The 16,723-nt window shown below is 35.3% G+C and overlaps 1 protein-coding gene across 1 annotated transcript in view; it reads left to right on the top strand.

Moving 5' to 3' along the window:
• The window catches only part of STXBP6 (syntaxin binding protein 6), a 73,715-nt gene that overhangs the window by 39,347 nt on the left and 17,645 nt on the right, over positions 1-16,723 (top strand). The window contains exon 3 of the mRNA XM_026051816.1: positions 16,412-16,542. Coding sequence (XP_025907601.1) covers positions 16,412-16,542 — 131 coding nt within the window. The remainder of the gene's footprint in view (positions 1-16,411; positions 16,543-16,723) is intronic.

Here is a 16,723-nt window from a genome sequence, read left to right as displayed (position 1 = left end):
ATTGGACTGGGAATTTGGGCTGTAYGTTTTTTTTCCCACTCTTCAAAACTAATGAAACTGCTAGTTGAGGTGGAGCATGATGTGCTAAACATTTTCCCCCTTTATTAACAGAATTAGAGACATTCSTCCCTTTCTGGCGGCCGGTTTTGACCTGTTGGGCAGGTTGCTTGTATGCCCAAGTTCATGGAGGGACTTGATTTCTTTTGCCTAAAATAAGTGAGCTTGAGTATTATGTTAAAAATGTATCTGTGCCTATCACTGATCTACAAGTATCTCATTTTCTTTCTTAGTAATTTYAAATTAATAGCTAGATACTTGTAAATGATGATCTGAATGTTATAATTTAAATTGTGCTTATTTAGTCTTTCGTGGAGAATGTGATTTCATWGCTTGTTGTGTTGCAACTTTTTTCTAAAAACATAACACCTGTTTCATTAACTGTTTTACCAGAAAAATCTCTTCCTTATCTATGACAAAAATATGCCTTGTTAGTATTAGAAGGTGAAAGAAGTAATTGTTCTTTTAAATTCTGTTACCATCTATAAAGAAAGGCTATTTCTGGACTTCTGGAAATCTAAGAATCTATTATAAGAGAGAGAATCATCTAACTCTCTTTGCATGTTTATGCATAAGTGCATGTGTATTGCAAGTATACCTTAGTAATTATGTGTGTATATAATAAAAATAAAATATTTTAAAATCTGTAAGTCTTTTTCTAAATTTCTTTTTAACTTTAGGCACATAAGCAAGAATACTTTGGAGGGTATTATTTAGGGAGTGCTTTAATACCAGACCTGGTAAGAAGTGCTCCAGTGTTACTGATACGTTTCATAGTGCATTGCTGAAGACACATTCCTGCTTTCTGGGTTATCTGCAGCTATTAATAATTTAACAAATGCAACTGACTTTTTATATTCTTTTTTCTAGTTCTTAAAATATTTTTATACATGTCCTTTTTGTTTGCTTTAAAAAGGCAAACTAGTGTCTCTTTGCTAGGGTGGGTGTGACTAATTGTCTCTAGCTAGTGGAATAAGGGTTTAATATGTGTGTTTCAGCAAGCCTTTCATTGAGCTACAAGAGCATTTTATCTAATATAAGGTTACTGTGCAAGACAACTGAAAAAAAATGGAGTTAAATTGTGACTCTTGTAGTTCAGATTCAAGACCTCTCTGTTGCATTCACATCTTCAATAGTATATTTCAGTGTGATTTCAAGCCCTTGAGAAACACACTGATGCATTTAAACCAAGCAATTTAAAGTAAGGAGAGCAGACAGATTTTCTTCTTTGCTGCACCATTTAACTGGTTTATGCCAAGAGTATTTATGGGCACTTCTAATAGGGTAATTACAGGATAGAGACTTCACAGACGAGACAGCAAATAAGCCAACACTCCGGTTGTTTTTTGACTCTTAAACTCTGCAGTGGGAAGAAGCTATTAGGAACAAATTTATAAGCAATRCAGCTTGCAATAACAGAACAGTTTAATACTATGTATTAGAGTATATGACTTGGGTACATAACTTGGGTAAATGAAGAAAGTGTTCTACTATACATACAATATCTAACAAATTAGATGGCGGAGCTTTCCATTGGGGTTTTGAGGTTGCTTATTTTGAATCATCTGATTGAGAACAAAATCTGAATGCTGCATAAACGGGAGTTTCTCTAAAGCTTCATAATTGAATGTGAAAAAGCAGCAACTTTTCTGGAGGAAGAGGAAAAGATTCAGTCTAGAACTTATTTATAAACATTCTGATGCTTATTAAGGCTCTCCCAGATATTGGGGGAGGCTGTAATTTCTTCCTAAAGCTTGGCTTTGGAAGAAATTTATCATTTGGGCCCGAATTAGCTTTGCTTTGAGTGGATAGTACACAGTATGTGAACACAGTATGTGTACACAGTATGCAGGTAATTGTAAAACATGTAGCRAGAGAGGGAAGCTGCTATGAAGACAGAGCTAAATTTCAAGTAGAGGTAACTTGATTTATCATGGTTCAGTCGTAAGTTTGATTATCACTTTCAAAATTCATTTTTCTCTCTCATGATTTCTGCAGTAAGTGTGCTGAGCCATGTTGCTGGATTGCTGTGCATGCAAGCAGTAGCGAGCGTCCTGTTTTAAAGGACTCCTATTTTAATGAAGCCTGGATAGTTATTTTGAGTTGGGCTTGCCTGAATCCTSCAGGACCTTGCTGGAAGCACCCAAACACATTTTCTGTACAACACATTCTCTGGAAAGTTTCTCCTAACACAGGTAGTGCAATACAGGTTACTCAAGCTATTGTTGCAAATGCACTGGGAAGGATTGACTAAGAAATTGGTATTTAATGTCAGGAGACAAGAAAGCTGCACAGGTAGATTCCAGTTTGCAGGCTGTGCATCTCTTTAGAAGTGGTTATATTTATTTTTCGAATATTTTGTTTTAGAAATCCTCTAGAATTTGTTGGATTTTGTCACATCTTAGCATCCTGATGAGTTGCCAAATTTGCCTGGTGGTGTGCTGGTCAGCCCCCATAAAGAAGCTATAATTGAGTTGGAATAACTAAGTACATGGAGGCATAATGAGCAGTTCATCCCTTTTTAAAATAGATCTCTCTAATTGCACTGTGCAGCCAATATACCATGACATCAGTAGGAACAGATCTGTCAGATATTACAGTGTTACCACAGTTCTCCTCAGATACTTAGTGTTTTTGTAGTGAGAAAACTACTGGAAAACAGATTGCCTTTTTTTTTTTCCTTCAGTATATTTTCCTGTAGATTTTTTTTTCTCCAGTTAAGTTCATCCTGTCATATTCCTTCTACAATGAGGAGATATGGTTGTCTTCCAGATACTATTTCAGATTAGGGCTTTTTTGCACTATTGTAGTTCTATATTTTTCCTCTCCCGGAAGGTAATTGTTTGTGGGGATAACACCTTTTTAGATTATTTACTGCAGGATTAGTGATAGTGCCTTCTCTGCAAGCACCCACCAACACAGCAGATTTTAGGACCACTCACTCACAGCTCTCAAACCKAGAGTCACAGTGTGGCTCTCGGCTGTGGGGTCCCACCTGCTGATGTGTGTCTGAGCTGCTGTCTCCTAGTTCTATAAATTTTGCTAAATAGCCCAGAGAATGGGGAACTGTTTCTCCTTACAAAATATTTCTTTTTTTTTTTTTTTTAAAAAGCAGAAAAAATAAACTTCAGTTTTAACCTTTAAAGGTTAATGAAATCGTGGTATCAGAAATGATTCTTTCTTCCACCTGGTTTTAATTTAGCTGTCAATATAAATACATGACTCTTAGGCACAGGCTGCGAAGGAAAATAATTCCCCTCCCCTCCCCAAGACTGATAGTATAGTGTACTGTTTCTGGAGCATATGGGCATTGCTATAAAAATACTTTTCTCTATATGATGTTCTTTCATTGTATTTTTTTATGTTCTACCAATTCATTTTTATGTTCCGTGGCTGTTTTTTGCTTAGAAATTGATCCAATTCAGTCAGGGARCATATAACAGTTTTCAGTCAAATAATTTATCAACTTGGACAGATAAATCCTATTGTTCAGACAGTAAAAATCTGAAGCACTTGTGCTTTTAACAGTTTTATTATAGTTGTCTTGCAAGCCATACACATGGGCTCAATTTGGGGACTGCTTTGTGCAAAAGTTTTGAGTTATTTAATGTTTTGTTCAAGGGAAAGACTTTTTTCTTTTTAATAAAATGTGCTACAGATGACAAAATTCAAATAACATTGTATTTAAACATTGAAGTGTGCCAGTACCATGTTGCAAACCAGGCATTTGTGTTAGCACATGTTCCCTGTCTGCAGAGCTCGCCTGAGAAGATGCGAAGCACTAGTCCTGGTGCTCCTAGGTTTGGATGTTTAATGACTTTTCAAAGAGCCAATTAATTTCATAAAACACAGATATGCACATTTCCCTTTGCAGCTCTTGAAGCGTRCACTTCACCAGTAAATCTCCTTGTTCATCTGACCTCCTAAAAATCAAGGGTTGGTATTTTAGTCACTATGTAAGGTTTTAAGTAGTGGTCAATTCCTTGCCCTGTGGATGTGRAGAAAGACTGATGTAGCTGCAGTTTATTAGAGGAGGGAAAGAGCATAAAGTGTTGTTTGTAGTCTTTTAGAAAAAAATGGCATATCAGTAACATCTGCTTGACAGTCTGTTAAGATTTTCTTTGTCAGGTGGAAGAAGCTCATGTTGCAACATTTAGCAGGCATCAAATGCCTGTTATTTTTCTTAAGTTTTTGTTCAATGCAAAATATAAAAATCTTGTATTGAGAGTTCTGACATTTCTTTTAACCAGATCTTTGAATTTCTGTTTAATTTACTGCCTTGATAGGATTGTTTTTCTGTAAGCCACTTTTTTGCTTAATTAGAATTTGTCTTTGGTACAGGGTAATTGGAATGTGCATCCTTAGTAGTTTTCTTGTTGGCATTTACAAATGATAGACACAGAAAAACTGTGGTCTGTAAGGAGAATTCACTATGCCTATGATACAGAAATAATTACTCCTGGAGCTATGCATTTTCCGACTCACAAATCAATATCTTCCTTTAAATGGAAAAGGATGTGAACTGAGCAAGCGCTGGTCYCATGAAATTAGGTGGTTCAGTTGTACCTTTGTGTCCACCCGCATGCAAGCGTGATCACCTCATGTGGAAGGAAGTTCAGTTAGGTAGATGCTGGTGTTGTAATCAAGAGTGAACTTCACCCTTTAGTTATCTTTCTAATTGTGTTTTCCAAGGAAAGACTCACTTCAGTGAAAACTTTAGAAACTAGAAATACAAAATTGGTTGAATACCTGTTTCTTTACTTGCTGTTCATCATAATATACAATTGTCTTTCATCTACCAGATTTTATTAAGTTGGTAGGAATCTTTGAAGTTAGTAAAATCCTTGATCAAGAGAAATGTAAACAAGTTGCTCATAATTACATATTGCAGATGGGAAGCACAAATGCAGTCATTGTAAAAAAAAAAAAGATATATTTTACATGGACTTTAGAGAAGGTTCATGAAAAGAAGTTACAGCAGTTTCTGCCTTTCTGACAATATGTTAGATAGTTGCATGTGTTTTTGTATTTTGGGTTTTTGACGCTCATTTTTCTTCTCRGTTGAACAGCCTAATCATGCAGCTTTAGAAATGTGTCTTTACTCATTTTTTTAAAGCAGTATAGCTTTGTCAAGCACTTGTTTGTGTGACCTTGAAATACTAGCTTTTTATGTAAATTTGCTAAGGCATGACTCAGACTATCAATTTATGAAGGTAATCTTCAACTTAAATTGTTAGATGGACATCATCTCTATCCATATTCTGGGATATTGAAGTTCTTACGGGAATCCTTCAGCTGTCCTCTAACTCCATTATCAGAATAAGACCTCCCTGTGTACATTTTCCTCTCGTCAAAAATTCTTCAATGATAGCCCTTCATTTRTTGTGATAGTCACTGAAATTGTTATGTAAGGAGGTATGTGGCATTCCTTGATTGCTTGTTGCCTCATTGGAGAAATAAAAGCAGACAAAGTTATCTGATAATTATGCCCATACATTCTTTCTTTCTATTTTCCTTCTGTCAGGCCCATTTGATGTCTTACTCATTGCAACAAATCTCTATTATTTTCCTCTCTTAAAGATAGTAGGGCTCTTCAGTAGGAAATGACAGACTGCTCCTTAGGAGATAAAAGTTAACTGACACTTTCTGAACCATTGAGAAAAAAAACATTTTTTCTAAAGAATAATAAATATGGGAAAATGACTAGATTGTAATTGTCGTTTCAGTTAAATTTTCAGTTCTATYATTGAAAAATTGTGTGATGACATGTCTCGAAAGAAAATTATTTGAGTTAAAAGAAGGAATGGGTGCATATTTCATTGTGTTCTTTGAAGTGAAATATTTTGAGCTATAAAAAATATTAAAACTGGAAGCATCACAATTTCTTTACTTTCCTACTCCAGTACGGGGTACTATGCCAGTGTACAAAAAGAAACATACATATATGGAAAGAATAGATACAGGATGTCAGGAAGAGGACACTTGTCACTGGTACTTCAAAATACTATATATTGGCTAGTTCTGGCTTATTAGGTAGTTGATTGCAGATGTTCTGCAGAGAAACTTTTCAAAAAAAGTCAGACATACAGGAGACCTTGTAGTGTCTTTCATCGCTTTCAAATGAATTCATCATAAATACTTAAGAAAATATAAAAAGCTTTATAGCTATGCTTTGGGAAATGCTTTGTTTTCATACCAGTGATAGAAGGCTCCTTAGTATTTTCAAACAGAAGTACTTCTGTTTCACTTTTGCTTCCCAACTTTTTAGCCTATCAATGAAAGATATGTATGTCATCTAATTTGCTGACATGAAATATAGTAGGTTTTGAGAACTTCTTTCCCTCAAGATCCTAGCTATAAATACATGCTCCTAGCAAGAGCAGGAGCATGAGAAAGCTTGGTCATGTTATTTCTGTTTACTAAATGAAATGGGAACCAAATTTGTCATTTTGAATGTTTGAATTGTTCCACTGTTGTGTTTTTCCTGTTCAAGTTTATTTTTTCAGTATTTTTAAAACTATGGTAATGGATTTTTAAGCATTTGTCAATCCTCCAGGAGTGCTATCTGAGGCTGTTAGGTGCTTTTCAGCTTGTTACAGGAGAGCCTTYTAATATGTTAAATTGTAAGTGAGGGCTCCTTATTGTCAAAGTATCTAAGTATAGGGCTGTACTCCTCTGTCGAGATGATGGCTAAATTAGTTTCTGGCTACTTTAATTATCTATGTCTTGTTCACAAGGTGAAACAAGGTCTGCGTGTAGCCGCAATAGATCAAATCAGTAGTTGAAAGGAAGAAAAGAAAAAAAGGAAAAAAAAAGTTTCAGAAATGTCGTCATTATACAAATTTAAACCAGAGCAGGAGAGTAAAGCATAGTAGGGAAGGACAGCAAGGCTAAATATACAATCTGAAAGTAGGGGGCAGGCAAGTTACTTATTTCTGCAAAATGGGTTTTCTAACACTTTCGAAGCTAGCTAAATGAGASTTTCAATTTAATTTGGTTTTCATATCACTCTTTTATGACTTTCATCTCAATTATTATTTATATTATATTCTACCTTCCATCTGACRCTGTCAAAGTAGTTTGCAAACCAAATCCCCAGGAAAACAAGTAGAGATGARTTCTCCCACTGATATGCTGCTGTTGAGTAGCATTTGGAAATACTGCTGAACATCATGGCAAGAAACCTACTGCATCTCTTCAGATAGTAAAACTGTAAGGGATATTCATGAAGTACTTGATAAATTCTGTTTATTTTGTGACTCATCTCAAAAGTCATTGTAGTGCTTGATAATCATTGAGAAGTTCAACTTCATAGGTGCAAGAACAAGCATTGAGGATGATTCCTTTATATTTTAGGTTGTTGATACAATGCAAAATTAAGGAAAGAGCACTATTTGGTAAAGTTCTTTAAAAACAATCAAATAAAAAGTGGGTTGTCAAAAAGGTTGTCAAAAACCCCAYTTCGACTCTCTCTTCTATTACAACAGTTCTTTTACCCTGCAGGATCGTAGAAGTCATACATCAATTTGTTCCAGATTCTGAAGACTGYCAAATTATCTAATGAAATGTATATATGGAAAGCTAATTATTTCCTAATACAGTACTCTTAATGTGAGACTCTGAATAATGAAGTAGAACTTCTTTAGTTTTCCATAGCCTCTTCCTGTCTCTTGGGATTTGTGCTGTGAAGTTCAAACATTGTTTTCAGAGGATTTGTGAGGTAATTCCTAGTGTACTCTCTGCATCGGATGCACATCTGTTAATTTTCAAGGGCACTTTGCCAAATCCCATTTATTAAGAGCAGAAATACTGCTCTGGTGTTGATTTTAGCTGATTCACTGCACTGGCTGGTGCTGAAGTGACAGGAATGTGATAAAGGAAAACAATATCCTAAGCAACCCATATGGTCAGTCATGGTGGTCTATGTCTTGAGCCTTGATTTCTAAACTAGTTTGAAGTGGATTTTCTTAAGCACACACAAATGCCTGCAAGAGCTATTTATGYAAGATATCCTGTTCAGCAAAGGCTGTGTAGGATGTAGCCTTCATTTTCAGGAACACAGAGATAAGAAGATTGAAATTGCAGATGATGCAAGGGATGTAATCTGAAGATGCATTCAAAACTATTTCTTTGTGCCTGCTCTCAAGTTGAAGATTTGTACTCTTTGAGAGTACCTGATCTAACAAGTCTTACCTTAGAGAAATAAGTGAGTTTGATTTTTTTTATTTTTTGAATGAGTAGTGTGTAGCTTGGTGATCAAAGCAGTAGAAGATGGAACAGTTTGAAGGAACTTTTTTTTCCCTTCTTTCCTCAGGATGTGGAATTTTTTGGTTTGATTTTGATTCCAGAAACAGTAAGAACCAGGGTCATGTGTAAAATTTGCTTGGCCAGCTGTAAAAAATAAAATTTGGTTTATGTACTGATGCCTTAATATGTTACAGAATGTACTTTCTGTAATGTTTAGTGATGTATAGTTTCAATAAGCSTGGACAGACATCACAGAAGAAAGTTATGGTTTGAGCATTGTGGTGTTGCTCCAGCCCAAATTGACTCAAGTGACAATAATTTGGATTTACTACATTGGAAATGTGAACTGAGCAGATGCTGCAGTGGGCTGAAATTCTCAGCAGACAGATACTGCCTAGTTAGGAGATGAGGCACTGGCATCCCACAAGGTGAAAGGCAGTATGCTTTAGCCCTGGGCCACAGGAGCACTGTGGTGGCTAGGAGGTCTGTCCCTGCTCATGCCTTTGGTCACTGGCTCTGAGGAAGTCACCTCTTCCCTGCCTGAACACCTGATACGTTCCTCTCCTGCAGCAGTGCCTTGCTGGATCTGCCTGAGAACCATCCTGTGCCTCTCAACTAGGTTTTACATGAAAACATATAGAATGTTCAAATTTGCTATGTTTTTCTGGAACTGTCTCAAGAGACTTCAAATGCTGTTGGCTGTCTGTTATGCAGGAAAAGGGAGGTGGGAAAAGCTTGAAAGTTGGCTGCTTTGCAATATGGAATAGTAAAAGACTTCCAACAAAACCTGGAAGTTCAGTCATCATTCTGGAAGTGAATATATTTTTTAACAAGATTCCTTTCCAAATATTTGCAGCTAAGCAGAAGTGTCTCTCTAGCTATAAGATGAACCCTGCCGTTCTTTCCACTGTTAACTGCATCTGTTTATATAAAACATGCCAAAAGGAAGAACAATTCCTTTGGTATCAATACATTAACTAAAGTATAATTGCTATAATATATGGAGAATAACTTAAGCACTGTATTAATTTACAGCTGCAATGCTTCTAGCGTTCTAATCTTAAAAATTTAAAGGAATGAAAACTGAACCTGTCAAGATAGAGCAGTGGCTGAATTTTACTTCAAGAGGTGTTTGAAGAGGCTTAGAAGAATTGTAGTTCCTATTATCAAGATWTATATTTATTTGAATCTGTGAAAAAATAAAGATAATGCAATTAGATGCAAATCTGTGAAAGGAAGGGCACCCTGCCTATAGAAAGTGGTTTGTTCTTCACTTTGCAGCATATTTGGAAAAATCCTGACACTTACTTTGTTCTTAGGGCACTTTGTTTTGCACAACAAAAAATATTTTACTCGAGTGTTCTGACATTGCCAGTGTTAGCAAGAAAAATTCTTTTGTTTTGAAGGCTTGTGCAAATTACTTTGTCTTGTTGTTGTCTTGCGAAGGTACTAACTGTCTTAACAGTCTTATTTGCAGAGTCACTGGGTTTGTAATGTTGTTGGATTTTGCTTTACTATTGAATAAATAAAGGGCAACTTGTGGAAAGAAAAAAAATTAAAGAACACTGTATTTTGAACAGTGCAGGAACAAATTTAGTTGTGTAAGTATGTTTGAAAATATTATAACTACATTGCACTGAAATAAAAGATTCTGGGGTATTCTCAGCATATATGGGTATATGGAGCATACAGCCTTATAATTGCTCAAGAGGAGGAGAGGCCCATAGACTATTCTTAGCCACAAAAAAAGGTCCCCTTGTTTCATCTGTTATCCTACTGCCTTTCTTCACAATATGCCATGGATGGTACAAAGTTTAAAAGGATAAGAAACAGAAAAACACAGGTAGCTAAACATAAAGTATAAAATCATATTATAACAAACAAACATGCATCGAAAAATTAGCCAGAAAGTGTAATTCTGTGGTGCTGTCTTGTAGTATTCTGAAGTTTTTATGTAATTATGCAGTGAACAGTGTGAAGTGACGTTTTCAAAGTGTTTTCCGATAGTTTTGAGTAATCTGTTTAAATACTATACAAATTCTATTACACAAAATAGATGATCTCCTAAATTAATATTAGTTACTAAATTTTTATGTAGTATTGATGTGTTTAATTGTTGTCAATTTGAAATAAATATGAATACAGTAACTTCATTTACCTGTTAATGACTAATATAAGAAGGCCGGACTTTAACAGCACTTTTCCTCTAACTGTCGAAAATAGTTTTCTTCTAAGTTGTGTGGATGAGTCTTCCTCTGGTTGATTGGATACATATGTGTGTGCCAAACTTCTGGACTCATGATCAAGATCTTTCATTCCAGCTTTATACATTTGTGTTTCTCCCCGTAGATAAATATTGTCACAAGAGGTACAGAATGTTGAATATCTCCTGTTTTGGATATCTTCCAACTTTGGAAGTTGGTTCTTTTGCTGGCATTTCTGTACCTTGTTCCTTGCATTTCATGTCACTGCATATTTCTTCATTTTGGTTGTGCTGATGCAGATTGCTTTCTAAACTAGCTCAGTAGTTAGCAGCAAAGGGGATTTTCTTGGCCTCAGAGGGCTAAAATTAGTTGTCAGACTTTACTGGAAGTAATTTCTACATATTTTTCAGACTATGCTTGTAGATACCTCTCCTTTCTCTCTGTGCTTAAGTGGAAAGGTGCCTGATACTGCAAGCTTTGTTGTCCTTGCCTGCTTCATAGCTATTATCTTAGTATTTTATCTCTGTATGTGTGCATAAAAATAAACAAAMTAACTATGCATATATATAAGCTAAGCTGGCAAATGCAAAGGAAGATTTTAATGACATAAGTTGACAAAAAGCCCTTCATTTTAAGGGAATAAAGAAGCATTATTGGCCTTCTGATTTATGGTACATTTTGGGATGAGAGATRAGAATTGCAAATTGCAAATGGAGGCAAATCCTTATAGAAATCTTGCTTATGATGTTGTCGTCTCTTTGAGACTTTGTGTTTTAYAGTATTGGCAAGAAAGAAATCTATCTTTAATTTCGTCAAACTTTTATCTTGTCCCCTGCACATAAAATCTGACAGTGGATATAGAATTAAGTAGTAATTGGACAGGGAAGCAAGAAAGTCACTATTTTTTAAGGTCAGAAAGCAGTGTGTCTCAAACTAATGGGTAGCCTCAGCTTATTAGAATTCTGTAGGTGCATGTGAGTCTTAGTCTGTGAGTTTTTGAAAGTTGGTGAAATATGATTTGTTTCCCTGGAGTCTGGGAGTGAAGGATCTAGCTGAATCGGAATTAGATTTGCTTGCACAAGCATAGGTTTGCAGGGAAAAGACAGCTTCTCAATATGTAACCCTGAAGAGTTGAAAAGTATGGAGGAGTAATTCTCTTTCACAATCTGTTCTGAACCTGCATTTCTTTTTCTTTGAGGACTGTCTTAAAAATACATTTCCACTACAGCTAGTAATACAACTATCACATTACCTCAAAATAAAACTGTATTAGATATCAAATAATGTTTGGTAAAAATGTGCTGCATTTTAAATTTATTTTTACTGTGAATCAAAAGGTATCTAGAAAACCTTTAAGCTTTTMCCTGTTTGTAGACTTAATGTAACTGAGAAACTGAATTTTGCTTTCTGGCAATATTTCTACAATAATACAGAAATGATTGAAATCTTAGATACAGTGACAATGGAATCAAATGACCGTACCACTTCTCCCCACCCTYGTTGGTTATTAACAACCAGTCTGGCACACTTTACATCATTATTTGTGAGCTAAGGAATGCACTTGTACAGAATGTAAAATACAGTTAGATTATGCTGGCTTAGCATTATATTGGTGCATGTTACTGAATGGAACTGTAGAGCTAGCCTAGAGCCTTCAGCAGATGCTGCAAGCTCATTGCCAGGTGAACCTCAGTCTTGGTTTCACAAATGAAAGTTATTTTTGCGTGATCCTACTTCTGGCTCCTACTTCCTACTCTCTGCCTTTTTTTTTTTTTTTTTTTTTCCCCCTTCTCTCTCTCTCTTTTTCCTTCTCTCTGAACAACTAATGATAAAGAGCAGCACAAACTTAGGCTGCTTTCTTAAAGTTCTTAAAGATCTTTAGTTTTTAAAGAAGTTTGGAGCACTTGTGCAGTGTCCAGGTACAAAAGTGCCTGTTATAACGTGAATAACTTTCTCAATCACTTTGACTGCTTCAGGACTTTGAGCTTTAATTTCTCCCTTTAGCAGTTAATGCAGTCATTCAGCAGTTTATAAATATGCTGCCATATGACTAGCCATTCTGTGAGGCAATCAAGCCATTTGTTCCAAAATTTCTGACTACCTAGAGAGTTTGAGTTTTAAAYGAGTTTAAATACATATTTCAAATCTGATCTAGTGAAGAAGAGCTTCTAGTGCAATAGCTTAGATATTCCAGGCGTATTCTCAAGGCCAGGTATAACTGGGTARTGTTTAAGGGGCATTTTTCATTTCTTTTATTGTTTCAATATGTGAAATAGGTAGTTACCGAAACTTGGAAAAAAAATAAATCCATACATATASAAATACACAGACAGATGAAGAGAGTCCATGAATTTTGTGTCCTTTAGCCTTAAGAGTTGTATTGGTTTCCTGCTTAAAAATCAACGAGGTCCTAGATTCTAGTTTATAATCTAGAATTTTATCTAGACTTGGAATCCATATATATTTGGTAACCTTACTTTCTCCCTAATATTTCTGCTCTGAATATTTTTTCCTCTTATTCACTAATTTGCATTTGACATAATATTTAAGTGCTTGACACTTAAATTTTCACTAATTTGCATTTGACATAATATTTAAGTGCTTGACACTTAAATTTTCACAACCTTTTTGAAATTTCATATTATGATATGTTTTTATCCTGTAACTTAGGATGCAGAATGGTTGACATCTTCAGTCTCAAAAGAAAATAATACTGTTCCTTGTTCTGTGTTTTTTGTTTATAAGTTTATATGTATTATCTATAAACTATGTTATGTGTTCCTTAAGTTATTAATAATTTATTTAATTCTGATGAAGTACAGAACTATTGCATGGATCTGCCATTTAATGGTGGTTCCAAATGAATGTGTTTTATCCACACTATTGCAGCTTCCTATTTTGAAGACATAGSTGTGAATTCTGTTATCAAAAAATAATCTTTAAAATTGAAGCATAACTTCTTTCCCATGTGTTTTGTTAAGGTAGATAAAGACTGGGAAAGGTTTTCGGTGAAGCATATGTATAGCTTCTCAGAGAGAGAGTGTGGTTAGGAGCACGTAGCTGCTTCCAATTTTTTTTTTTTTTTTAAGAAATACTTTTTGCATGTTTGCAAGTAACACCCACACAGTGGCTTGTGTGCGAGTGCTCTCATTTGCAAAGCAACATAATGAGCAGCTAGTGAGGATACTGCTCCCAGCTGCCAGCGGGTCTGTGCAAACTCGTAATGACTGTCATGCCACYGTCAAGCTGTCATGGACTAAATGAATGTTTTAAAGCATATTGGTGGTGTTGCGGGTAGMTGTTTCTGAATCTTCTAGAAATTCATGCTAGCTTTCTTCTCAGCTGCTAAGACAGAAAAGATTAAATATGGCTAGTTGAGTTKCATGCAGTAATTCATGAGTGTGAGACCTAAAGGAAGAACTGTCGTTATTCCAAGATCCTGCCACTTGATCACATAGCTTAAACTGAATTTCTAAAACAACAACTGAGATATTCAAGACAATTCTAAACTGTCTCAGAAATCAGGACTCTGCCTCTCCTAGACATACTGACTGTGTGGTGGGTGGTGATGCTGACCTAGTCTTCTGATCGTGAGCTTTTTATAGTTGATCACTACGGGGAGTGCTCCTGAGTTTGCTGCCTTAGGGCACGTAGTGTGACCTTCTTTTGTCCAGCTGAAAACAAAATTGCTGCTCATTGGTCATAAGTAGTAGAGAAATATGAATAAATAAAACCAGCCAGACACACACTATGGATATCCTGAGATTAATCCTTCTAGGCTTCAATATCCAATCGGATTTTTTCACTTAAAATAATTATAACCCCTATTTTCAAGAGCTCTGGAATGTGTGCCATCTAGAAGCCTGAGAAAACATGTATTTAGGGCAATGAGAAATTTCTTATAAACAGGACTTAAGCTTGTGCATCTCATTAACCGATTTTCCATTATTTGCATTGAAAAAGACAGAGGTCCTATGGAAAAAGCAATAAATCACATAATTATTCCATGTACTGCTTTCTGGCTTTGAATATAGTGTTTTGCAAAGTTATTAGTCTTAATTCTAATGTGGCTGGTATATAGTGTGCGCTTAAATTTGAGCCGCTGTTAAAGACTGCTTTTTTAATGATTTTGTGGAAATATCATAAACTCTCAATGGGATGCTATCAAATTTGCCAAAGTTAATATCGGAGTTGTGAGAAAGGATGTGAGTGGAGGCAAATTCCTAAATTTTTGGTCCTTTTGTGAATCTGTGAATTTATTTACAGGCAGAATCTTTGTATACTACTAGTAAAGTTAATAAATCTTTTCAACTGTGTGCATTCTTTTAATAAAYTTGGTCTTTACATTTCGGCAGTTGTTCTGATCTAATTTTACTGTCAGCTTTCTGATATGCCATTGATTTCCTCTGCTTTGTAGCATTAGACATGCAATGCAGAATCAGATACTACAACAAATTGATTTGCAGTGTTTCTGCTGACAATTAAGACATTTCTGGCAACATGTTTATTATATTCTCATCAGTAAACTGGTCAACATATTGAATCCAGCTATGGTTTTTATTCTGAGGTAATTTCTTAAAAGCAGGTACCCACCATGTAGCATGTTAAAATACAATTCATGGCCTACTACAGTTATCCTGGAAATGAATTTCCTGTTAATATCAAATTAAAATTCCTTACAAATGGGAGAAGCTTGGACTTCTATATGCACAGATGCACACYGAAATTAAATGTGTAGTTCTGAGCTGGTAAAAATAACTTTTTAAATATTAATCCAGGTTAATCCACGTACATTTAGTATCAAGAGACGGTGATCTGTGAAATGATAAATTTTCCTCCTAAGGCAGCATGTAACTGCCAAATGGGCAGGCTATTAGCTTGTTGTCTTTCCTAATTATTTTGTGTAAACTCAGTGCACAAAAAAGGATGCAATCTCATTATTGACATCATTATTTTAAAAGTCATCTTTAACAGCCAGTATCTGAAATCAATAAGAACAGTRACTATATCCTGTACTGCTGTTTTTGGATTTTAGAAGGTTTTAAAATTTTTCTGAAGATTTTAGAAAGCAAAGTGTTTAGAGAAGAATAATCAGCATAGCAATTTTTGTGCAGCACAGTGCACAAAATACTCTGAAAATTAAAATGTATTTTGGAAGTGATTTAAGAAAAAAATGGCCACAGAAAAAGAATATGCAAGTAAAATACAGAATRTATGCATTAAAAATGTGTAAAATTGATTGTAAAGCTTATTTGGAGAGGTTTTAAAGGTATATGCAGTTACATGGATGAAAAGGATATATCTTTGTTTAGAGAATGAGTATAATACAGGAAGCATGTTTTTCCTGTTGTTGGAAAGTTAACTTTAATGTTTAAGTACATTTTGAGAACTTGATCTGAGTTTAATATTATTTTGATAGTGCTTTTTTTTCAGTATCAATATTATCTTGTTAGCCTTATTTCTATTGCTCGTGTGTTTTAAAGTATCTTTATTTTGTTTACATAAGAGTGTTCGTATTTATGATATTTGTACATAATATTTAGGAGGAGAACAAGGAAATCTAGTCCCTAGTTCCTTACAAGTCTATCTTTATTCATAGACTGTATTGTCTGTGGTTTCTTGGTGCAGTAAGTCAGTGTATTTATGCATGTTGACTAGATCCTGGGAGTACAAAATGTGTAGAAAATGTACATATTTGGTGTAACACCACTGTTCTGACAATGCTACATGTGCTTTTTAAGATGTTACCTGAGAAAGGAAATTGTTCAGATTCAGTGTCTTTCATATCAGAATCAGTGGTAGGTGTTTATGGGTGAGCTACAGTGGGATGTTGTAGGAAATATCCTACTGATCAATACTTTTGAAATACAAAGAACATTTTTTTTTTTTTTAAATATGTTCAGTGACAAACAAGAAACCAGCTCAGGCATCTATTACGAAGGTGAAGCAGTTTGAAGGCTCCACGTCCTTCGTCAGGAGAACGCAGTGGATGCTCGAGCAGCTTCGCCAGGTCAATGGTATCGACCCTAATCGGGTGAGTGTGCTGAACGGTTCCCACTGACACTGAACGGGGCAGCTGAGCTCTTCTAGAATTTATTTGTCATTCAGGCAGCCTTTCGCTATTCAAAAGGCAGCTGGAAGCATAATGTCCAGGTTTAAGAGCAAATTCTAAAAAGAGAGGGAAGTTTAAGGAATATATACAAAGTATGCTTCAT

This window comes from Nothoprocta perdicaria, unplaced genomic scaffold, assembly GCF_003342845.1.
Source record: "Nothoprocta perdicaria isolate Ctin4 unplaced genomic scaffold, notPer1 scaffold_8, whole genome shotgun sequence".
Classification (NCBI taxonomy): domain Eukaryota; kingdom Metazoa; phylum Chordata; class Aves; order Tinamiformes; family Tinamidae; genus Nothoprocta; species Nothoprocta perdicaria.
The sequence above is the reverse complement of the archived record's forward strand: the minus strand, read 5'-3'. Positions and strand labels throughout refer to the sequence as shown.